This window comes from Spea bombifrons, chromosome 1, assembly GCF_027358695.1.
Source record: "Spea bombifrons isolate aSpeBom1 chromosome 1, aSpeBom1.2.pri, whole genome shotgun sequence".
NCBI classification, from domain to species: Eukaryota; Metazoa; Chordata; class Amphibia; order Anura; family Pelobatidae; genus Spea; species Spea bombifrons.
The window spans coordinates 61,939,700-61,964,602 of NC_071087.1; the positions used below are offsets into that span (position 1 = coordinate 61,939,700).

General features: G+C 38.7%; 1 protein-coding gene across 1 annotated transcript in view; it reads left to right on the plus strand.

Annotated features, from left to right (window-relative positions):
- Positions 1 to 5,484: 5,484 nt before the first annotated feature.
- LOC128490531 (tyrosine-protein kinase ZAP-70) overlaps positions 5,485 to 24,903 on the plus strand; it is a 30,026-nt gene continuing 10,607 nt past the window's right edge. The window contains exons 1-5 of the mRNA XM_053462439.1: positions 5,485 to 5,549; positions 14,554 to 14,982; positions 23,007 to 23,167; positions 23,355 to 23,493; positions 23,990 to 24,060. Of these exons, the coding sequence (XP_053318414.1) occupies positions 14,581 to 14,982; positions 23,007 to 23,167; positions 23,355 to 23,493; positions 23,990 to 24,060 (773 nt within the window). The 5' untranslated portion in view covers positions 5,485 to 5,549; positions 14,554 to 14,580. The remainder of the gene's footprint in view (positions 5,550 to 14,553; positions 14,983 to 23,006; positions 23,168 to 23,354; positions 23,494 to 23,989; positions 24,061 to 24,903) is intronic.

Here is a 24,903-nt window from a genome sequence, read left to right on the forward strand (position 1 = left end):
CTGCAACAAGCTCTTTGGTGAATAAACCATCTTGACAGGGACACCAGCTTCCAGACTCTACCTTAAGGTAACTAGTTGGTTACTTTACCTAGGGGTGCAATTTTGTCTGTTATGCGTTGTGTTTTATCCAGTTTCTACTTTTTTCTACTTAAGACTTGGCACAGTGGAGCCAGTGGTGTACAGCCCACAACTCAGGACTCAGAACTACTTTTTCTATGAATTCCTTAGAGGAATGACAGAGAACCATGGGTCACTATGAAGGCACCAGAATACCCCAAGCTATAAGGTATTCAGAATAACAGGGTACCACTAAATCTGACAGATCCTATTTTTCCCATCCTATTGAATCCTATTTTTCCCATCAAGTTACCTAAAAATATAACTACCTATGTGGAAGATTCTTAGTCTTCAATGGGAAATCTTTAGTAAAACCAGTCTAATATATTGTCCACGAGCAGCAGCTGCATCTTCATTATCCAATGCAGCAAAAAAAAGAATGTGTGAAATTGGTTGTCATTATCAACTGTATTGGTTTGTCTTTGTCAACACTGCAGAATTTGTTTTATATAAAACTATAAAGCCATCTTTAGATAGGTAAGTGATTATTGCTCTATATCTTTCTTGGCATGCTCCTAGCTCCTTACTAGTTTACTTGTTTTTGGCCCTACTTGCATCTGGAGGCTTTTGTTAATTCTAGTTGTTATTTTGGGTTTGAACCTTGGCGTGGACTTTGCTTTGCCCCTGTGTACCGCGTATTAGTTTGATCACCTGGATTTTGACTTATTTGGCGTGGACTTTGACTTCTATTCTGCATCATCCCTGGTACTGTGCCACAGACCCCCTCTGTAGTCTGGCCATACTAGCCTCCTTTGAAGACCCCTTGTTCCCCCAGGGGGCGACTGGCCATGGCAACACCGGGCTGTCTTGAGCACAGTCCCAAGGCCAATCCCGCCACTGCACATGGACATGCGCTGCACATGTTAGTAGGGAGGCAGAGACCAGCAACCCTAAAGCCACCTACTCACCTCGTGGTTAGGTATAGTACCTACCAAAGGCAAGTTTGTGGTTTAATCCCCAGTGGGGCCTGACAGTGTATTAAACCATCTTGTTTAAATTGTACAGCTCTGTGTATAAAAGGTAATAATAATAAGTAGGTTAGGGCTGCAACAACTAATCAATAAAATCGATAATAATCGATAATGAAATTCGTTGGCAACGAATTTCATTATCGATTAGTTGAATCGATTTTTATCGATTATAAAATGAGGGTTTTTTCAGAGCAAACGCTCTGAAAAATCCCCCTCATTATATAATCCGTTTAGTCTGACTCACAGCAGCAGCTCCTACTTACTCCCCCTCCCTGTAATCACTGTGACAACTGGCCCCGCCCCTTCCTTCTCCAGGCCAGAACCACATGGCTGTGACACTCATCTAACTGTAAGTATATGTGTATATATATATATATATATATATATATATATATATATAATGTGTGTGTATATATATATATATATATATATATATATATATATAATGTGTATATATGTATGTAATATATATATATATATATATATATATATATATATATATATATATTTGGGCTACTGAAAGTTAGGGGAGGTGGGGGTTAATTTAGGGGCAGTTATGGTTAGTGGGGTGTTTAGGGTTAATTTAGGGGCAGTTATGGTTAATTGGGTGTTTAGGGTTAATTTAGGGGCAGTTATGTTAATAGGGTGTTTAGGGTTAATTTAGGAGCAGCTGTGGTTAATGGGGTGTTTGGGGTTAATTTGAGGCAGTTGTGGTTAATGGTGTGTTTAGGGTTAATTTAGGGGATGCTGTGGTTGATGGGGTCTTTAGGGTTAATTTAGGGGATGCTGTGGTTAAGGGGGTGTTAAGGGTTAATTTAGGGGCAGTTATGGTTAATGGGGAGTTTAGGGTTAATTTAGGGGAATCTAAATCCTGGGGGCAGTGAAGTGACATATCTGGGGGTATAAGGCATATACAGTATATAAGGCATATGTGGGGAGGGCAGTGTGGCATGTCTGGGGAGGACGGAGTGGTGTATCAGGGTGTATAAGGCATATCTGGGGGTAGAGTGGCATATCTGGGGGTAGAGAAGTGGCATGTCTGGGAGGCAGGGTGGCATGTCTGGGGAGGATGGAGTGGGGTATCAGGGGATATAAGGCGTATCAGGCACAGTGGCAGATGTGGGAGGCAGCGTGGAGTGGCAGATGTGGGAGGCAGCGTGGAGTGGCATATGTGGGAGGCAGCATGGAGTGGCATATGTGGGAGGCAGCGTGGAGTGGCAGATGTGGGAGGCAGCGTGGTGTGGTATATGTGGGAGGCAGCGTGGAGTGCTGTGGTAGGCAGCGTGGCATATGTGGGGGGGCAGCATGGCATGTCTGGGAGGCAGCGTAGCAAGCCTGGGCTCAAATGTGCATAAATTGGGGGGCTGGTTGGGAAATAAAGACAAGAAATGTATTATCAAAGTTTTTTTATTCTGCTGTTTGTATTTAACATCATTTGTTTAGTAAATTATACTAAATAAATGAAAAATTTACATTCATTTTTTTTATCCGATTAATCGATTAATCGAAAAAATAATCGGCCAACTAATCGATTATTAAAATAATCGTTAGTTGCAGCCCTAAAGTAGGTAATAATGAAATCTTGAGGGCTAGTCTACATTCGCAACCACTTGCCTCCATATTTTGATGATTGGCAATTCAACTACACTGCTGGGATATTTGACCAAGTTTCACAAGTTTTCAACAACGCTCCTTGCTGTCTCAATGGCTGTTATGGAGCTGTTTAAATAGAATTGTTTTGCGACAATCACAACTTAGATGACAAAGGCAATATTTAGAAATACTGTTTTTATCTGCAACGTTCTCTTTCTCCCTGCCTCACACCAATCGGAAAGCGGAGGAAACTTTTGAAAACTACAAAAATATTCTAATGCTCCAATGATCACTATTTTTCCATTGCCAAGTCAGGTCAGAACACTTGTACTGAGTTAAATAACTATATATTATAGTTATTTATATATTTATATATATATAAAGCTATCTCATTTACTGAACCCACAAAAGTTATATATTGGTTTTTTTTCAGCACTAGAAGAGCTTTAGATACCATTATGTTGAGCATATCATCTAATTAAATATGGTGAAAATTTGAAAAAAGCTCCTTTTCTTACTTTTATTTGAAAAAACGTTTACTCATCTACAAAACCTGATTCTACGATTTGTCCTGAGTTTAGAAATACCCAATGTTTTTATGTTTTTTTTTTGCAAGTTATAAAAGCCGCATTTGGGAGGAGTACATTTTTCAGTTTATGATGTTACCATCTGGTCATCCTGCTCCCCGTGTTCTATTTGGGACATCTTTAAAACAGGCCAATTGAATTTACCCAATCAAACCATATTTTTTTGAAAATTAGACAACCCAGGGTATTTCAAATGGTGGTATTTTACCACCAGCCTTTGTCAAAGTTTATGGTAGTAATTGTTGTGTGTTTTTTTCACACACATTGTACTTTAGGTAGGAATTCACAGCCTTTGGTATATTTCACTGACAAACACCATCACCAGTGATACCACCCATGAATGAGTTGTATGAGGGCTAAAAGGCCACATTTGGGAGGTACACTTTTTTCATTTATTCAGTCTGCGCCCCAGTCAGGCCCCATTGACTTATTTGTCTTTAGACCTCTTCCTCATGTGTATCATATGTATCAAATTACTTATTAGTCCCTTTTCCTTAACAAGGTCCCTTTCCTTCATTTCATCTGTGATAACTAAACACAAATATTCATTAAGCAGTCAGGTAGACATTTATTCTCTTCTACATATCTTCCTTCGTTTTGTTTTTAATGTAACTAATACTTGTTTTACTTTCCTTTTCTCATGTATGCATCTCTTTTTTTTAGTGACTGGGCTATTTTCTCTTCTGTGTATTCTTTGAAAGCTCTTATAACTTGCTTTGCCTCTCTCTGTCTAATGTTATAGGTCTGTTTATCTTTTTTCAGTCTCAGATTTTTATAAATACTAATTGCTAACTGTTTTTTACTATTTTGGCCACTTCTGTGGAGTACCACAGTGGTTTCTTACATTTTCCGTCTTACTGACAAGCCTAATACAATTTTCTGTTGCTTTAAATAATTTAACTTTTAAAGAATCCCATTAAACCGCTCCAACCTGATGATGACTCCTTTACAAATATTCAAAAAAAAAGTAGTTTTTTAAAAAATGGAAAACTTTTGTGTGTGTGTGTGGTGTGACTCAGTTACTGTCCATATATTAAACCACACAGACTGATGATCACTAGATCCCAAACTTTCACCTAGAGTAATATCTGGCCTCCTTATGAGTTGGCTCCTCAACTACTTGTTTTAAAGTAAGTAGGTTGTTTAGATTATCTGTACTGCTGGTACAACCAGCTTGTTTGGTTTTCCAGTTCACATCAGGAAGATTAAAGTCACCCATGATTATAACTTCCCCCTTAAATGTCATTTTAGCTATTTCCTCAATTATATCCCTATTTTTATATTATATTTATATACTTGTGCAGGAAGGGTTGGGGCAATATTATGAATGCAGCAGACGCAATATCACAGCCTTGACAATCTATGAAGGGGCAAATAAATCCTGGAATGACCACATTGACCTTTTTTTTTTCTAGGACACATATAATTTTCATTTATCACTGACCAGCACAGGTAAAGCGTTGCTTTGCGATATGAGTTTAACATGGCTGTGGAATATATCATAGGATATAAATGTGTATGAATTCTAAATTTAGAATATTCTTGCCTGTTTTATGAAATAATAAAAAATGTTGGTTATGTGTATTTATATTTCAATATATATAGTTATATATTTGATATAAAATTAGAAACCAAAAAAGGGAAGAATCCGCCTCTAATATCAATAATAAAACTAAATTATTACCATTATATTTTAAAGTTAAAATAGCAAAACAATATATGAAACTTAGACTAGGAGAGGGATTGCTTGCTCAAAGATTGAAAAATACATGTAATATTATATATATAAATGTAAGGATTTAACCTAGATGTAAAGTGAATTACACCCCATCATTTATCATCATATTTTATTTTTTTAATCCAGACATTTTCCTAAATAACTTCTTTTAATTCACACAATATGAGTTTGATTGCTTAGTACAAAGGCTTTAAAATAGGTTTAACTCTATCAATAGCTGTAGTTTAACAGGCAAATATAATTATATACATTTTACTGCATGCTGTAAAGTTACATTTTGTGTAAAAGGCAATTTATTTCTTTATATATGTGCATAAATACATATACAACCAGTGTAAAAGCGCTTTTACCTGCTAACATGATCAAGATAATGATATTGACGTTGTTAGAATTTTGCAGCCCCTCCCAGCACACCCATCTTTCCTGCTTCTTTTAAGTCTAAAATGAGGACACCTTCTTGTAGAAACCTAGCAAGAAATCAAGCTCATGCACACTGCGTCAGACAGAAACCGTGCAGCCAGAGGTTTTATTTTGTCTATTTAGGTAAGCTTACCTCTTCCATTTAAATGTCTAATGTATTCTTATTCTCTGAAGTTGTAGGTGTTACTAAACTATCACTTTGAGATAGATAACGATTCCAGTATTAGGGAATATGAAAATGAAATACAAATACACATGTATAAAATGCTGGGTTAATATGAAGAAAATATTAAGGCGCAGAAGTAGGAGGATGAGTTTAAAGATATCAGAGAGTAAATGTTGTGCCAAAAAAAAATAACAATTCATTATGAGGGACACAACCTAGAGAAAACTACCATGGCCTTTAGTGAGTCAAAAACGGAGAACACAGTTCATTTAAAGGGAGAGGCAGAGTAGTAACTATAGATGTCTGATATGGACGTGGTATATCTTTAGAATTGTTTACTGGTGCCAAAAGATGCGGAATGTTTTAGAATGTATTTTTTCAGTTAGGATCGGGTAATGTTCTGAAACACTGGTGCTTCATCAAAGAAGTGTAACTGTAGCCAGTTTTTGAAAACTAAGAAAGATAAAAAAGCATATAACATTAAAAACAATTCAAAATGCTGCTAGACCACAAAAAAATAAAAACTACAAATCTTGCATATACCTAAGAATGGATAGGTATTTATAGCTATATAGAGGTATCTCTCCAATTTTTTGTTTCTTCTGGTAGAGTCTCAACTTTTTTGTATTTTTTAAACGTGGTCTTTAGTTTATGGTTGCACTGCATACAAATGTGCCTAAAGAAAAATGGAAATTTCAAGTAACCCTATTATCTTATATACAAAAAAAGGACCTTCTCTGAAATACTACCTGTGCCATGTGCTACACCAGAAAGACAGTGGGAGATTGGTGTAATAAAGAGGGCACAATGCAGGGGTGAGATGATAGGGGTGAGATCGGCTAGACGGTTGGAAGAGATTTTAACTAGGAATGGGGGGGTAATCAATACCGGGCTAGACAGTATAAAAAGGGAAGGTGTTTTAGTTAGTAACCAGGTGGATCTGGGGGCTTGGGCTGTACAGGTAATAGGGAGCATTTATACATATACATATATATATATATGGCTGTGCTGGTTGAAATAAAATTGTGCTTAATGCACTTTACTGCAAAGACCCGTGAGTGCCCATTTTTTCTTTGGTTTCATATATATATATATATATTTATATACATAATAGAAGCATATATTCCCCCCCCCCCCAAAACAGGAACAGAAAAGCACTTGCAGCATGTATGTTAAATTACAAGCTTAAGGTCATGTCTACAAATTCTAACAGTTTAGGGAATACATTCCATGAACAGTAGTGTTGATTTAGTGGCTGTTACTGAGACATGGTAAAATGACTGGGACATAGCGATACCGGGGTACTCTTTATACAGAAAAGACAGAAAGGGGAGATGTGAACGCTAACATAAAATCTAACCTAACACAAGTTGATGAGGAGAACATCGAGTCAGTTTGGGTTATGTTACAATTTGGTAAGCGTACATTAACTCATGTAGGTGTGATTTATAGACCCCCTGAACAAGTAGAAGAACTCGATAATCTACTAATTAAGGAAAGAGCTAAAATGACAGTGAAGGGGGAGGTTATAACCATGGGTGACTTTAATCTTTAATAATGTGAACTCGAAAACCAAAGTAGCTGCTTGTGTCCGGAGTGCAGATATTCTAAACTCCCTACTGGGATCATTTTTAAAACAAGTAATTGAGGAGCCAACTCGTAAGGAGGCCATATTACATTTAATGCTCACAGATGGAGAACTGGAGAAATGTAAATGGATATTTCAGTAGGTGAAAGTTTGGGATCTAGTGATTATCAGTCTGTGTGGTTTCATATACGAACAGTGACTGAAACACACCACACATTTAAATGGAGTCCAGGAGAAAAGGGATTATTTAAAAGTTGAATTATTGAAGGTAACAAAAAATGTATTAGGCTGGTCAGTAAGAGCAAAAAATTAAAGAAACCACTGTGGTACACCGCGGAAGTGGCCAGAATAGAAAAAACACGAAGTTAACATTTAGTAAATACAAAAATCTCAAAGTAAGGAAAATCTTTAAGATTAGACAGAAAGAGGCAAAGCAAGTTTTAAGAGCTGCCAAAGCACACACAGAAGAAAAAATTGTAAAGAGGAGGATAAAATGTTTTTAGATATGTAATTGAGAAAAGGAAAGTAATACAAGGAGTAGTAAGATTGAAAACAAAACAAAGAATGTATGTAGAAGATGATAAAGGTCTAGCTGTCTAGAGTCATTTGATACATGTGAGTTTATCAAGGCAGAGGTCTGGGGCCTGATGGGATACACCCCAAGTTATTAAAGGGCAGATTCATTTAACGATTCATTGTTAATGGTAGTAGTCCCAGATGATTAGAAATTAGTGAATGTTGTGCCCGTTCACAAAAAAGGCAGTAGAGAGGAGTTGGGCAACTACAGGCCAGTGAGTCTTACATCTGTAGTGGGGAAATTAATGGAAACTATGTTAAAGGATAGGATTGTTGAACATCTAATGTCACATGGGTTTCAAGATCAAAAACGCCATGGGTTTACCTCAGGCCAAACTATTCTTACTGATTTTTTTGATTGGGTGACTAAAATTATTGATCAAGGTGGTGCAGTAGACATTGCATATCTGGATTTCAGTAAGGCCTTTGACACTGTCCCACAAAGAAGACTTATCAATAAACGTCAATCTCTGAGTTTAGATCTCAATATTGTTGAATGGATTAGGCAGTGGCTGAGTGACAGACAACAGAGGGTTGTAGTCAATGGAGTATATTCAGAGAAAGGTCTTATTACCAGTGGGGTACCTCAGTGATCTGTACTTGGACTCATTCGCTTTCATTTTTTATTAGTGATATTGCAGATATTGTCTTGCATTAATTATAAGGGGGTGCTGCTGAAGACCAAAGTCATACACAATCTCTAAATCAGCGCACTCACATCAAATAGGTTATAAACTCTAATGACTGTGGTTAAAGCTACTTAAAAACACCTTTCTAAGATGACAAAATTGGAGTTTTAGTCACATTATATGGCCATCCCTGCTTAGCTTCCGAGATCAGACGAGATCGGGCGCTTTCAGGGTGGTATGGTATATACACACACACACCGTATTTGCTCAATTATAAGACAATTACTTTTTCAGAGGGGTTAAAAGGAATGTCAAGGAGGCAGAGTGGCATTTAGGGGGTTAAAAGGAATATCAGGAAGGCAGAGGGGCAAAGGTTTAAAAGTAACATTAGGAAATTGTACTTTACTGAAAGAGTGGTAGGTGCATGGAATGGTCTTCCAGCAGAGGTGATGTTAATACAGTGAAAGTGTTGAAGCAAGCATGGGTTAAGGCATAAGGTTAAGCTACATATTAGATAAGGCCAGGCACTAAAGGAAGTATTCAGAAGTTGGGCAGACTGGATTGGCCGATTGGTTCTTATCTGCCGTCACTTTCTATCTTGGTAAATGACAAAAACACCAACTGATGTTAATACACAATATGCTTTTGTATAGAACAACAATATTTCCAATTCCATTAGAGATTTCATAGAAACTATTCATTTTAAATGTTACAGTTTATAGTACACTGCTCAGTGTTTTATTTTTGTGGGTTTTCTGCCTTAGGCCTGGCAAAAGGCAGGCCCATAACAAATATAGTGTCCTGTCCCCCTTCCCCATACTGATTTTTAATTATGAGGGGATGTCTTCCTTTGTGCCTAGTGGTAATTAATGCCACAACTCTAACCACCAGTGAAATATGTTGGTTAGGTGCTGCCCAAGACCTGACCTATTGCAATAACCCCAACTGCAACCAAGGCATACCTCTATGTACTTCTGACGCAGAGTGACAGGATTTGTTTTGTTTTATTCCGTTACTCTGCCTCAGAAGGATGCACAGCATGAGATATAAAATATCACAGAGGTTGTGCCAAATAAGCATGGACCTCATAGTGTAAATGGAGCGGTTAAAGGGATGTCTTTTATCTCTACTACACCTAGCTGGCCTATTGCACAGCGCAGGGAAGCCAGTTAGGTGTAGTCAACCTAGGGCAGTAAACATCACTTCCAACCATACCCTCAAAGCTTCACTGATATGTTGGGGGGTGGCAATTTGGTAGCTGGAATGAATTAACAATGTAGGCGATGTTGATCGTGGGCAGCAGTCTGTGAGAACAAGGGGAAATAAAGTTTCTGATAATATAAAAAGTAAGGACTATTTTGGCACTCCAAAACCTAAAAGAACTGTGCACGTGTTACTGTTCTTGAAGATTTGTTTTTAGTATTAGCAGCTATCCCTTGGAAGAAATGCAACATTGTGATAAATTAAGAGTTCCATCAGTCCTAATATATTTTGGTTTATTTGTATGGATATGGTTACAAATGAAAGTCCTGCTTGTCCTGACAAAGTAATACATACCGTAATTTGTGTGAGTATCTAAAATAGAAGAGGGAAATTAGGGATAATGAAAGATATATCAAAATACATGAACATTGCTTTAGTTATGTAGTGTAATAATGTAATTGTTATACTATTTGGATCCTGCAATGGTCAATCCTTAAGAAGACTATTTCTGTCTTCAGCTGTTCTTTGACTGAAAATCATATTTAAGATTTTATTCCTGTCTGTGCAATGGGAGATTGTCAGTTTCTAAAATCAATTCTCTCACAAAATTGTCTTGGGGACCACAGAACTTCATCAGCTGGTGATGTCCACCACACTGAAGGTAAGTCAGCTGTATCCTGGTGATTCTGCTATATCTACATTGTATCCAAGCAAACTAGTGAGCTCCACTAGGTTTGTATCTTTTCTCCAATAGTTGGAACCACTTAATCACCTCACCTGGTAGGCTACCCAGAGCACTCTATTTTCTAGTGTCTTGGGGACCACTAAACTTCATCTTTATCAGCGGGTGATGTCCACCACACTGAATGCAAGTCAGGTGTATCCTGGTGACTCTGTTATAACTACATTGTATCCAATGAAACCAGTGTAGCTCCACTAGGTTTGTATCTTTTCTACAATAGTTGTAACCACTAAATCAGCTCACCTGGTAGGCTACCCAGAGCACTCTCTTTTCCAGTGGAGTGCCTTTGTTAACACACACACACAGAGCTGGAGCTAGGGCATGTAAGGACAGTGCTGTCCCCAGGCAGCCTTTAATGGTTGTGGAGTGGGCATGGACAAATGCTACTCCCCTGCCCAGAAGAAGAAATAATTGACCCAATTATCCAGAAGTGGGCTTCATCCAGAGAATCCAGATCAAACCAAGAGATATTTCTAGGTACGCATAGCACAACTACTCAATAAAATATCCACTGTTTTGAATATAGACAGTGGACAACCTAACTGCATAGCCATAGGCTGTAGCCATAGTGTAGAGGTGTCTGAGGAAGGAGGATCTGATATCAATGTACTTACTACATTGATTATTATTTATGGTGTTCGAATAAATAATACTAAATTAATACACACTGAGAATTGTGCTATAGGAGGGGGATCTAATTATTTTCTTTATAGGGCTTTTCAGCTGGATCCACTTTTTAGTCAGAAGTTTGCTACAAATGGTTCAAGACAATATATCTTCAAAGATAAAGTAAACTATTAGATCATAATGGATTCTTCCAAAACAAATTTCTACAGAAACAATACAATATATTAATATACAATAAAGCATACAAAATAGAAATGTATGAGTAAATATAATGAAACTAGGTTGTGTGTGTCATACATGATCATAAAGGTCAGGAAAAAAGTCTGTGTAGGAAAAAAAAATGTTTACTGTGCAAGTTCACAGTCATATGCATTTATGTGATCTTAAGTTCAGACAGGTTTACTCCTTGAATTTACTAAGATGACTGATATACTACACATAAGCATTGTGGCCAAATGTCTAATTTTAGGAGGGATAGCCCCTCTTAAATGCCTCCATACCTTTTTCTTCCCCTGATGCCCCCTTTCACAGGAGCTCATACTGTTCGTTGAGTATAAGTGTATTCGTTTTCTGCAGCCTTAAAAGTCTCAATAATATGTTTATAAACATCAAAAAATTAGATGAAATACTTGATTCTTCTTACCACATGGCCCTATGTAAATCACTAACATCTATGATAATAATGTATTTAAATATTTTTGCCCGATCATCTGCTCTTTGTTTCTTTTTGTTAAGAGAGTACTGCCATTCTATTTTAATACAACTCTTAAATATAATACACATTTCTTCTTTTCCTAAATATAACAACAAAGGAAATACTGGTTTAAGATTTAATTAATTTTGATTTACATATAAAGATAATACATATATATTCAGCTGCACCCAAATATCATTCTAGTATGGCAGATATGAATTACAGTTAAACATAAACCAAATTAGTTTCCTGAAAATAACCGCATTTTACATAGATACCCACGCTCAGTTTCCACTTGCTCTGTTTTCTACAGAAAATAATTTGTTTATTTTCAACTACGTCCATTAGAAATTTCACTTTGGTGTCTTTAGGGTTAAATAACTTGTCGTGTCTGAAATATCTGGGGCTTAAGGCAATGCTGTTAACCACATATGATAACCACAAGTTTCTGCTAGCTTTAAATTGCTTGCTTCCAGTTCTATCAGGGATTTGATAACAAACAATTACAAAAAGGCCCTCAGTGAGAGAGAAAGGGGATACAGAGGAGTAGGTACTCACTGCATACAAATGTATCACCCTCAGTCATGAATGAGAAGAAAGTAGGAACATCAGCCAGGATAATAGTCTAAGCGGTTATTTTCTTTATTTCTGAAAACACCAAACACCCTTATCAAGGTAAACAATTAAACATAGCACTTTTTGTAACACATTCTTCTATTTTAAATGTGCCACCACTAGATAGATGCTCCCTTGATAATTGATCATTTTTGCTTTTTTTCCCTAACTTTCCACAAAAAGTTTGTAATATTTGTAATGTGCATTAAGCATATAAGTAATGAATTACAAAGAAAACCAAGCCACATACCAAAGAGTTAAAAGGAATAAGTTTTACAATTAAAACACAATTCTGGGGGGGGGGGATGTGTGGGAACCAAAATATTTTCCGACCCTTGCAACAGAAAAAGCATTTCCTGTCTCAGTTTCCTGTAAAAGGCAACGTTCTGTTGCGTTTTACATAATCTGACTAAAGATCAATCAAAACGGAATAAAGATAACCCATTTACCCTAAAAAACATTTACCCTATAGAAGATTACATACATGAGAAGCTAATAGGTCATATGTGTGTATATATATATATATATATATATATATATAGTAAAATTAATTTACCTCAAACAATATTTTTTTGGAGAAGGTCCGTCCATCTGCATTTATATATTTTTTTATACTCTGTGACCCAATCATTAGTCTATGTGGTTCTTTAGGTAAGCATGTTTTTGTCCTAATGCTATGTTCTTTTTCCACCTTAAGTTAAAATTGCAACATAAGAGATGTCATCAATATACAATTAGTAATAAAGGTAGTTTTTCCTATGACTGGATATTTTTTTGTACCGCAGAGACTTTGGTGTGAAGTCCCTTTTAAATGGACTATAGTGTGACTCCCTTGCTGAAAATCTCATAGCCAGTTAGTCTCCCTTCTTCCCTGTCTTCTTCTACCTGTAATGCTCATTACATCACCAAAGTTTTCCTACTGATGTCACTCTGCTTCCAACTGCCTGCAGTTTCCTTTTTAGTTTATTATTTAGTTTAGCTTTTTTTCTCTGTTGAGATGGTTGCATGGGGGCATGGCAGTATTAAGCTTGGGGCATGCCCAGCCAAATGGCCCCAGTAATAAAGCAGTCTAAAACATTTTTGTCAGACAACACAGTTGGTGTGCACGGTGTTCTGTCCAAAACACATTTGTAGACTGGTTAGCAAACCAAAAACTGAGCCAGATTATAAATAATGCTATTACTCCATGTACCCTAGTGTTTGCAAGTAGAACACAAAAACGTGTCAGTGGCCACATATATTTAAATGCAGCCCATGGTGCATTTGTCCCCTGCCCCCCGGTTGTGTGGTTCGTAGTTATCAGGCCAAAAGCAAGACACGTATGTTGTCTTCCCTGCAGAATTGTAATATATTTTTCCAGTTTATCTTCCCAGTTGTTAAATCATAGAAAAATGTATTGTTTTTGGTCAGAATTGTTCTATCGGTACGATCAAAATGATTAACGAAATTCACACATTGGCATGGCAGTGACTTAAGGCGTCTGTGGTTGCAGAGGCGCAATTCTCTTTCTCCTGAGTATGTCATACAGATAGAACATGGAGACTGCCTGGGGAAAGTCTTTCAGTGATCAGCATTGTAGCCACCTGCCCTATTCTAGCAGATACACTCCATATTTCTGACCTAGCTCATTAGGTTCAATTTTCCCTATAAAAACTAGGATGCCTTCAGTACTAGAGCCTGTCCTAAAACCCTTATGGATACCTTGCCCTGTCATCTTGTTCTGCTATCTACAGGTGCCCAGTCTGTAGCCACTTAAACCCAGGGGCTATTTCTTGACTTTATTTAGGAAAGGATAAAAAACTGCGTCGGATGGTGAGATTTCTGAAAAGTTATTCAAAATGCCATCAGAAGTAGAAATTCCATATTTGAACTTCATTATGTTTGACATTTTCCCTGGAAACAATTCCCCTAAAAGTCTGGACATGTCTTGGGCTAAAGTACAAATATGCTAGAAACTCCTATAGAAACAGATCCCAGGAATATATATTATAATGAAATTATATTAACCTATTTTTAGTGAATTACTTCAGTTCTGTATTCGTTATTAATAATAATAATAAAAAAGCTTCTTCAGGTTTATTACATTTCTGTGCCTATGTCTGTGAATCCCAACTAGCTAGGTCACTATGTAATTTCTTACCTAGGTGTGGGTGTATGTTTATGTCTTTTTGTGGCTAATAGAAGAACAATTTGTATGTTTCAGAAACTCTCTGTGCTACTATCTATAAAAATACATTGACATACTGTATTTCTCAAAATCATATTTCTTACTGTTTTTTTTTTCTAGGTCTTTGGTAAGCGCCAGGATTTAAAAATGCCAGATGCCGCTGGCCATTTGCCCTTTTTCTATGGCAGTATTTCACGTACTGATGCCGAAGAGTATCTCAAACTAGCTGGTATGAAGGATGGCTCATTTTTGCTGAGACAGTGCCTTAGAACCCTGGGTGGATATGTTCTCTCTGTTGTTTACAATCTGCAATTTCACCATTATCCTGTGGAAAAACAATTGAATGGAACGTATATTATTGTAGGGGGAAAACCTCACTGTGGGCCTGCTGAACTTTGTGAATATTACTCAAAAGATGCAGATGGATTATGTTGTGCTCTCAGGTGGCCTTGCAATCGACCTAGTGGAGTAGAATGTAAGCCTGGGGTATTTGACAGTATACGGGACAACATGATGAGAGAATATGTCCGACAGACATGGAATCTGGAGGTAAGCTGTTTTTGAAAATGTATACCACAGGATGAGAATGTGCTTTTCAGGGGCATTGCTAAAATCAGAGTTAGAGCCCACAACAGATTTGAAAGTAGTGGAGTCCACTTTGGGAGTGGTCACTGCACACACACACGCACACACACACACACATATATATATATATATATATATATATATTTACAGTATCTCACAAAAGTGAGTACACCCCTCACATTTTTGTAAATGTTTTATTATATCTTTTCATGTGACAACACTGAAGAAATGACACTCTGCTACGATGTAAAGTAGTGGGTGTACAACCTGTATAACAGTGTATATTTGCTGCTACCTTAAAATAACTCAACACACAGCCATTAATGTCTAAACCTTGGCAACAAAAGTGAGTACACTTGTGGAAATATCCAAATTGGGCCCAAAGTGTCAATATTTTATGTGGCCACCATTATTTTCCAGCACTGCCTTAACCCTCTTGGGCAGAGCTTCACAGGTTGCCACTAGAGTCCTCTTCTACTCCTCCATGACAACATCACGGAGCTGGTGGATGTTAGAGACCTTGCGCTCCCACACCTTCTGTTTTAGGATGCCCCACAGATGCTCAATAGGGTTTAGGTCTGGAGCCATGCTTGGCCAGTCCATCACCTCAGCTTGTTTAGCAAGGCAGTCGTCGTTTTGGAGGTGTGTTTGGGGTCGTTATCATGCTGGAATACTGCCCTGCGGCCCAGTCTCCGAAGGAAGGGGGATAAGGCTCTGCTTCACTATGTCACGGTACATGTTGGCACTCATGGTTCCCTCAATGAACTGTAGCTCCCCAGTGCCTGCAGAACTCATGCAGGCCCAGACCATGACACTCCCACCACCATGCTTGATTGTAGGCAAGACACACTTGTCTTTGTACTCCTCACCTGGTTGCCCCCACACATGCTTGACACCATCTGAACCAAATACGTTTATCTTGGTCTCATCGGACCACAGGACATGGTTCCAATAATCCATGTCCTTTGTCTGCTTGTCTTCAGCGAACCGTTTGCGGGCTTTCTTGTGTCTCATCTTTAGAAAAGGCTTCCTTCTGGGACGACAGCCATGCAGACCAATTTGATGTAGTGTGCAGCGTATGGTCTGAGCACTGACAGGCTGACCCCCCCCACTCCTTCAACCTCTGCAGCAATGCTAGCAGCACTCATACGTCTATTTCCCAAAGACTATATTTGGGATATGACGCTGAGCATGTGCACTCAACTTCTTTAGTCGACCATGGCAAGGCCTGTTCTGAGTGGAACCTGTCCTGTGAAACCGCTGTATGGTCTTCCCCACCATGCTGCAGCTCAGTTTCAGGGTCTTGGCAATATTCTTATAGCCCAGGCCATCTTTATGTAGAGCAATAATTCTTTTTTTCAGATCCTCAGAGAGTTCTTTGCCATGAGGTGCCATGTTGAACTTCCAGTGACCAGTATGATTGAGTGTGAGAGCGATAACACCAAATTTAACACACCTGTTCCCCATTCACACCTGAGACCTTGTAACACTAACGAATCACAAGACACCGGGGAGGGGAAATGGCTAAACGGACCCAATTTTGACATTTCCACTTAGGGGTGTACTCACTTTTGTTGCCAAAGTTTAGACATTAATGACTGAGTGTTGAGTTATTTTTAAGGGGACAGCAAATTCACACTGTTATACAGGCTTTACACTTACTACTTTACATTGCAGCAGAGATATAATAAAGATATAATAAAGTATTTACAAAAATGTGAGGGGTGTACTCACTTTTGTGAGATACTGTATATATACTCACAAGTATTTGCAAAACTTTTATAAATTTTCTTTATTTCTTTATTTCCAGCAACCTCTGTGAGCCAAGTCTATCTCCTTTAGACATCCCTAAAATGGATAAAATACTCTATAATATATACATAAGGATTTGACCCCACACCCAGCTTGCACCCACAGTGGTCTCCTCTCATTCTCGCTTGTCATTATCTCTTCCGTTTCTCTTTATCTCAGGCCTCCTTTGCTCTTTATAGCTCCTCCTCTTTCCCTTTATCTCTCCCTGTTCTCTCCTTTTTTCTTTATCTCTCTTCTTTCTCTTTATCTCTCCCCTTTTTTTATCTATTCTCCTTTTTTCTCTTTTTCTTTTTTATCTATTCCATTTTCTGTTCATCTCTTCACTTTCTCTCTTATCATCTTTCCCTCTCCTCTCCCTATTTATCTCTCTCTTTTCTGGATTTTTTGTTGTTATTCTGTAGCTCACTGTTCAAATAAACATACCATTACAATTATAGGCTGACCATGTCTTTGTCAGAGGGCAAATGTACAAAATCAGCAGGGATCAAATAATTTTTCCTTCACTGTACCTCTCCTTCTCTTTCCTTTTGTGATCCCCTTTCTCATTATCATAGATTTATCTCATCTCTTTTCTCGATATCTTTCCCACTTTTCATTATCTCTCCTCATTTTCCTCATTTGTCTCTTTTCTCTTCATCTCTCATTATCTCCATCTTCCTCTTTATCTCAATCTCTTTTCTTTCATCAACTTTATCTCTCCCCTTTTTCCCCATCTCTCCTTCAACTCATTATCTCTCTGCTTTCTCCCTGTTTCTCCTCTTATTCGTTACTATTTTTGCAGCCCCCTATCTTTCCCTTGCTTCTCTCCCAGTAACCTACAGTGGCACACACATTTGCATACCCTTACACATACACATTCATGCCCACACATACACATCCGTCCCCACACACATATACACATGTGCTTACACAGATCCATGCTCACTCACCCATGCTCACACATATACATCCGTGCTCACACGCACACATCCATGCTTACACACACTTACACATACATTCTCAGACACAAACATATATACATAAATGCAAACTCACAAACATACACTTATCTGCCTTCCTCCCTCTGTAAGGATTGAGGAGAGAGAGGAGTCCAGTATGCAGGTAGAATACGCCAGGTGAAAAAACAACAGGTACTGAAAATAGTCTGTATACAGAGCCGGGGTCAGGTTCACAGGAGATCAGGAGAGCCGTTAAGTAGACCAGGGTCGGTTCACAGGAGATCAGGAGAGCCGTTAAGTAGACCAGGGTCGGTACACAGGAGATCAGGAGAGCCGTTAAGTAGACCAGGGTCGGTACACAGGAGATCAGGAGAGCCGTTAAGTAGACCAGGGTCAGGACAATAGAAAGCAGACACATCAAAGGAATAGCCAGGATCATACACGGGAAGCAACAAATAGTAGCTAGAAACGCAATACACGGCACAATAACTGAGCACTGAGCTTTGCTCAGTGCTTGGTTTTAAACTTGCCGCTCTGGGCATACTCCGCCCCCGAGCGTGACGTCATTCAGGCGCGTTCCCCGGCGTCTCCACTCGGGGACGCATAAAGCTTGTTGGAGGCGCGCGCGCGCGCCTCTAGAGACAGACACACCGGCTGCCGAGAAGGGAAGAGAAGCGTCGCGGGATCCAATACCCGCGGCTAACGGGTATTCGGGTGAGTGGCTACGTTGGGGTCCGGGACCCTGACACCCTCCTTCTCTCATTCACCCCCGTTAGTTCAGCTGTAGATTTTCTTCTCTGCTTGCACAGTGTACAAATCTGTAACGACCATGCAAGCTAACCCACTGCTACATACTACCGAAGTGTCCTTCTTTATGAAGACCTTACCTGGGTTTTTACCCACTTTCCTGCAGCTCAGAATGTTTGCTGTTTATGAATGTATCTTTTTTTTGGGTATATTATATATATATATATATATTGGGTATTGTGTGTGTATATGTTAGTGTGTGCTTGTCTGTGTATGTAATAGTGTACGTGTGTGTGTGTATGTTATTCAAGTGTTTAAGTGTGTGGACATGTTCCTGTGTGCATGGGTGTGTGTGACAACATGTTTGATGTGTCAGGAGTCTTAGATGGTTCCTTCAATACATCATAGTAGTCTCTGTGGCCGTGTCCAGTGGGGTCCATCTGTGTTTGTAAGCTTTCTTTTTTGTGAGTTTTCACCCATTCATCCAGTAGAGAATTTGTGAGCTGAAGGGGACATATCAAGCCATTTTGGACACTGGCCATAAAGACATGTAGAAAGCCTTCCCAGAAAATTGGAAGCTGTTATAGCCGCAAAGAGGGGACCAACTTCATATTGATGTCTATGTATTTAGAATGCAACATTATAAAAGTCCCTGTTGGTGTAATGGTCGTGCGTCTCAGATCTTGTGTCCATATAGTGTACCTTCTCATAAAAAAGATAACCCTCTGTGAACACTCGTTGCTCACTTATAATAGTTTATAATCTTTTTTTCTTAATATTCAAACATGATTGCATTTCTGGAGGATGAATTACCATGAAAAACACTTTAATTCTTTAATTTAAAGATTGTATACAATCTTAATAAATACAATTAATACTGAGAGCACTTTATTTTTGTGTACATTTGTATTTTTTTCAATATCTTATTTACCTTACTTTATTTTGTAGGCAAGTTGTGATGATTGTAATTTGTCACATATAAATTGATCATGCTAAGTTATATATCGTTATTACTCTGTTCTTAATTTTTTATCTCCTTTCCTCAAAATAACCTTTGTAAAAATAGGGGGGGGGCACAATTTTCTGTTCCTGCCTCAGGCGCAAAAGAAGCTAGCTATGGCTCTGTGTGCAAGGAGGTGCTGCCCCTTGCCCAATAATCGACTGGAGAAGTCATTGTTTCTGTGAGAGTGTCAGAGTGTGTTTGTTGGTTTATACTGTATATGAGTGTTTCACTGTGTTAATGTGTGCACATGTGTATTGGTGTGTATGTGTGCGTACTTGTAAATGTATATTTGTGTGTACTGTACCATTTTATTTGAAATACACACACATTCATTTCACATGCTGCCAACCTGCACATGTAAAATGCTGCCCTGTAGTATGTGGGATGTGTAACAGATATGAAATGTAGGTGCGCCCCTCCAAAAATGTATATATGGGTATGTAATTTTGGACCTGTGGTAGTGTAGTAATAATGAGCTATGTATTAAAAAAATAGTACAATTTTTACTTTTTATTAATAATTTGTGTGCCTTTTTATGTTTGTCAACCTCTCTCTCTCTCTGGAGCAGATGCCTCTGATATGTGCTGTCATAATGATCAGATCACTCCGATTGGTCATCAGCCCTCTCTTGATTGGCTCTGCAGTTTGAACTGCATTAGACAATACAAAGAAATAAGGGGTGGCCAGGGAATAAAGTCAAACAGTGCAGCAGGGGTTAAACAACAATACACCTAATATTGTGTAAAAGACACAAACAGGATAAACCTTGCACAAGGATGACCAACAAACCTGTGAAACACCAGTGTGCTAATAAAAAAGTGTGAAATTACTTAGGTATAAAAAAATATACCTTAAGGCAGATCCAAAGAATAATAAAATGATCTGCAAAACAAAATATAAGACAATGGTGCAGTGGGTACTAATCAGTAGTCCTTAGTCCTAATAAAGTGAGATAAGATTGCACTCACAAAATCAGCTCTATGTGAAAGCGTGGGGCAGCGCAACGAGTAAATAGAATCCAAAGACGTGGGCTTCAGTGGATAAAAGGTATTAACAAGGCTTTACAGGTAATAAATACAAATAAAAAACGGCAGTCCATGGATCCAAGGTGCAAGCTGCTGGGGGAAGCGGGGAAGGTGTCTGACGGGGTAATAGAACAAGTAGACGTTTGGAAAGGGAAACATTTTGGATCTAAACAAATATTTCCCTCTTAAAGCTTTTTTATAAAGATATTGTATATAGTCATACTTAGTATTATTTATTTGTACCCTGTGCATCATTTAACCCCTGAAGGACAATGGGTTGTCCTTAAACCCATTATGGACAATGCTTTGTTGTGAAGGGGTTAATTATATTTATTTGCAATTACTATTTTTATTTTTTATTATTCATTTTTTATCTATTCATATTATTGCTATTGTGTCATCAATACAGATTGTACATTTTATATTGCTTTATTATTATTCATCTTTTTTATTATTATACTTCTCTTTTTTATATACCTTTTAATTGGGAGGTTCCATGACTCTGTACTTGGTATATAAGTACGTCTTCATAAGCATTGGCATATTACCCTGATGAAGTCAGTACTGTGATGAAACGTGTTTTCATTTTGGCACTTTCCAGCTTCCGTAGTTGACTCTATTGCTGCAGACGGCGCCTTTTCTGCTACTCTACGGCCACTGGAGAGGCCTGACAGCCAGCCTCCTCCCTATTGACTATGGGCACTTTGCAAAGACTTCTGTGGCTACCCCCAGCAGTATATCATCCCATCACTTGCTGAGGGGATTATCTCTGGCAGACAGCCAGGATCTGCAACCAGGGAGTGACCACCATTGTTTAAATCACGGCTAGTGACTGGGAAACTGGGGAAAGAGCGTGTTGTCCCAGGCTATGGGAGCCCAAGTCAGCGGAGGTAGTGTCAGGGACTGGGTCCATACAGACGACTGTAAAGACCCAGTGCACCCATAGATGGAGTTCAGGAGGTATTGCGCAGGAGTGGAGTAGGACAGGGCCTGGTGCAGGGCGACTGCACTCTCCCAGGTGGGCATCTAGGGTTGAGCAGCCACATACCAGCACCCTGACATAGCAGCTGAGGTAGTCCAGAACAGAGCAGAACTAATCTTGGTTGGATGCAGAAATCCACACTAAACTTGGATCTGACAAAACGAGCAAAACTTGGAAATATCCTGCAGGCACCCTGGAGCAGGCATGAAACATAGCACTGGAATCATGTGCAGGATGCTGCAGTCTGAGAGTAGGAAAGCTAAGCAGATTATCAACAGAAACGTAGCAAGCAAGGACAGAGCAAGGAGCAGATGATTCAGGGAAGGAGGGTAAAGGTACATAAGAGACAGACAAACATGAATACAGGAACTAGCCTAGGACTATGTGATAACAATTGGAGATCCCGTCACATCATATGGCCATAGTATGCTTAGCCCACCACTACGCCACAGTACTCCAATGACGGTGGGTCCTAACACTAAGCCCTGCATACGAAAGTACTGATAACCTAAATGTTGAATCCAAACACAGAACAGAGAAGGATAAACCTTTAGACTACAGACTGAGACAAACAGAACAAACGGGTGGGACACACCTTATAAAGGAAACAGAGCTGAATCAAAGAGCAGACTTGAATCAAGGAATCAGAGGTTCAGGACAGAGCATATGGAAATCCAGGAGTGGACCACAGCAAAACATGGGAACTGAGGCAAGGCAGGGAAAAACAGAGATATGCAGCTCCGCAGCCTGGATGGACCCTGACAGGTAGTCGGTCGGACTATTCAGATCCGTGACATGCCTTAAGGTATATATTTGTATACCCAAATTCACACTTTTTTATTAGCACACTGGTGTTTCACAGGTTTGTTGGTCGTCCTTGCGCGAAGTTTATCCTATTTGAAATGCATTAGAGCCTTAAGTGACAGCGACATAGAAGTACCTTTTGAATTCCAGGTCAGTGCTGGATTTTTTTTATTCTTTCAATAGCACAGCTTTGACTGTCATTTGAGCCACAAGTACTAACCTCTAAAATACTGAGGTCACTCCATAGAGACCATTGCGACTTTGAAAGAGTTAACACTGCACAATCTCTCTAATGGAGTGATCAAGCATCAGGGGCAGGTCAGGATGAGTCTCCCAGGTTACTCTATGAGCCTGGATACGACATCAGAGGCAAGCTTGAAGTCAATGAAAGAGCTTTTAGCCCATGCATGGTTTCATGGTCAGCTGGAGCTGACTGGTGGTGTGTCACATCAGGAGATGTGCTCATACAATTTCCAGCATGGCAAGTAGCAGGGCGGTGGACAAATGCATATGGGGATTCTGCAGAATCTGCTTTGTATTTGCAAGGTGGACATCACATAAATTTGGAGCGATCGCTCAGCTATATGATGCACTAATGTTTAAATGTTATAATTACTGTACTGATTCACAATGAAACTTGAGATCAGGTATAAAACATATTCCCACCTGACATACAGGGACAGTCACTGGAACAAGCCATTATCAGCCAGGCACCACAGGTGGAGAAACTTATAGCCACCACTGCCCATGAACAGATGGCATGGTACCATGGAAACATTAGCAGAGATGAAGCACAACGCAAACTATATTCTGGAGCACAGCCAGATGGCAAATTTCTGTGAGTTTTTGTAAAGGCAATCCATTATTGTCACTTGATTTACCTTAAATTGTATATTAAACATATTTCTTGTGGTCTTGTATTTCTTGCATGCATGCAAATCTTATTATGAATAATAATTGTATTGTTGAATAAACAGAGAAAAAATGAGAATATGTTTATATCGCTTTTCTCTATTGATCTCTAGGATGCGAGAAAGAAAAGATGCAGGGTCTTTTGCGCTTTCTGTAGTTTATGGCAAAACCGTATACCATTATAAAATTGATCATGACAAATCTGGAAAATACTCAATTCCTGAAGGGAGTAGATTTGACACCTTGTGGCAGGTAAGTCTATTTACTCATGAGTCTATTCTCTAGGATGTATATCCTTTCTATATGCTTTCGTATATGCAAACAATGTCCAACATTTTTCTTCAAAATAAATATAAACTGTCTTCTTGTACTCCAAAAACATTGAACATGGAATTTGATGGCAAATGAGAAGCATTTGGCTCATGTATGACTCACGGTGACAGGCTTTGTTTTGGGCACATTGTGTTAATCCTAAATGTAAATGTTTCAACATACAATTATGTTAAGCAAATAAACTTTAGCATATCTGTCAATTTATTATTTCCTCTATATGTGTATCACATACAACAGCACAGAAATGTGCGACTATGTATTGTTTTTTTGCCAGAATAAAATTAAGTGTTCCTGGCAAAAATGTTGTATTTAGTTTAAACCCCAACATTTAGAAGTGGACCAGCCCCTTTATGTGAGATTTGGCTATTTCAGGTATCTATGTTGTTTCACATTTTACTTCTTGTACTACCTAAAGCTTGTTGAGTACCTCAAAATCAAGTCAGATGGGATCATAACCGTCTTAAAGGAAGCCTGTCCTAACGCCATAGGTGAGTTTGAATATTAACATTTTCATCACTTTGTTGATCGGATCACGAATATGACTGGTCAGTCTAATTGAGCGAGGAAAGTTAGTAAAAGGAATTACAGCTCAAGCACAGTGCCTTAGTAAAATGACCTTTCCTCTGGTAAAACTAGCTGGCTCACATCTCCAAAGCAATGCAGCCTAATAAAACTGTAATATATATTGTTTGGGGGGTTATTTTTACAAGTGAGAGCATATCTGTCTGTTCAAGTTGTGAAATTGTTAGTTAAGTGTCAGCTTCACTGACCAGACTTGCCTGCAACAACTTGTATATTCACTAATATATGGTGTGCTTGTGTGCAGATGCATGCACCTTGCGAGTGCATGTGAGTTGATTGAAAATGTGTATGTCCTTGCCTAAAATTTTCAAAATTATTTAAGAAAACAAAAAACACACACTACAATATATAATATATTTACATATGATGAAATAAATTAACTGATTAATAATACAGGTGGCACCTGGATCCCCTATTAACCAATGGGGATATCGACCACCCCACTCGTCCCCCTCCCTGTATGCAGTGGGGTAACAAATGAATCTTGCGTGGGTATAATGCACACCCATACTCCTGTATATATCTTGCTCAGTGGGATAAGGAGGAATTAATATATATAAAAAATTACCCTGTGAAAAATATGTACCACTTCCTGTACCCCCCTCCATTCTTGCACAGTGGAATAGGGCAGTAGTACGTGAAAAACTAAAGATGAGGTTAATCCGAGTTTGGATGTTCACCCCTTTTGGCACTCAAAATGATCAACCTTTGGAGGACAAATTATGATGGAGGCAATCCATCAGCCAT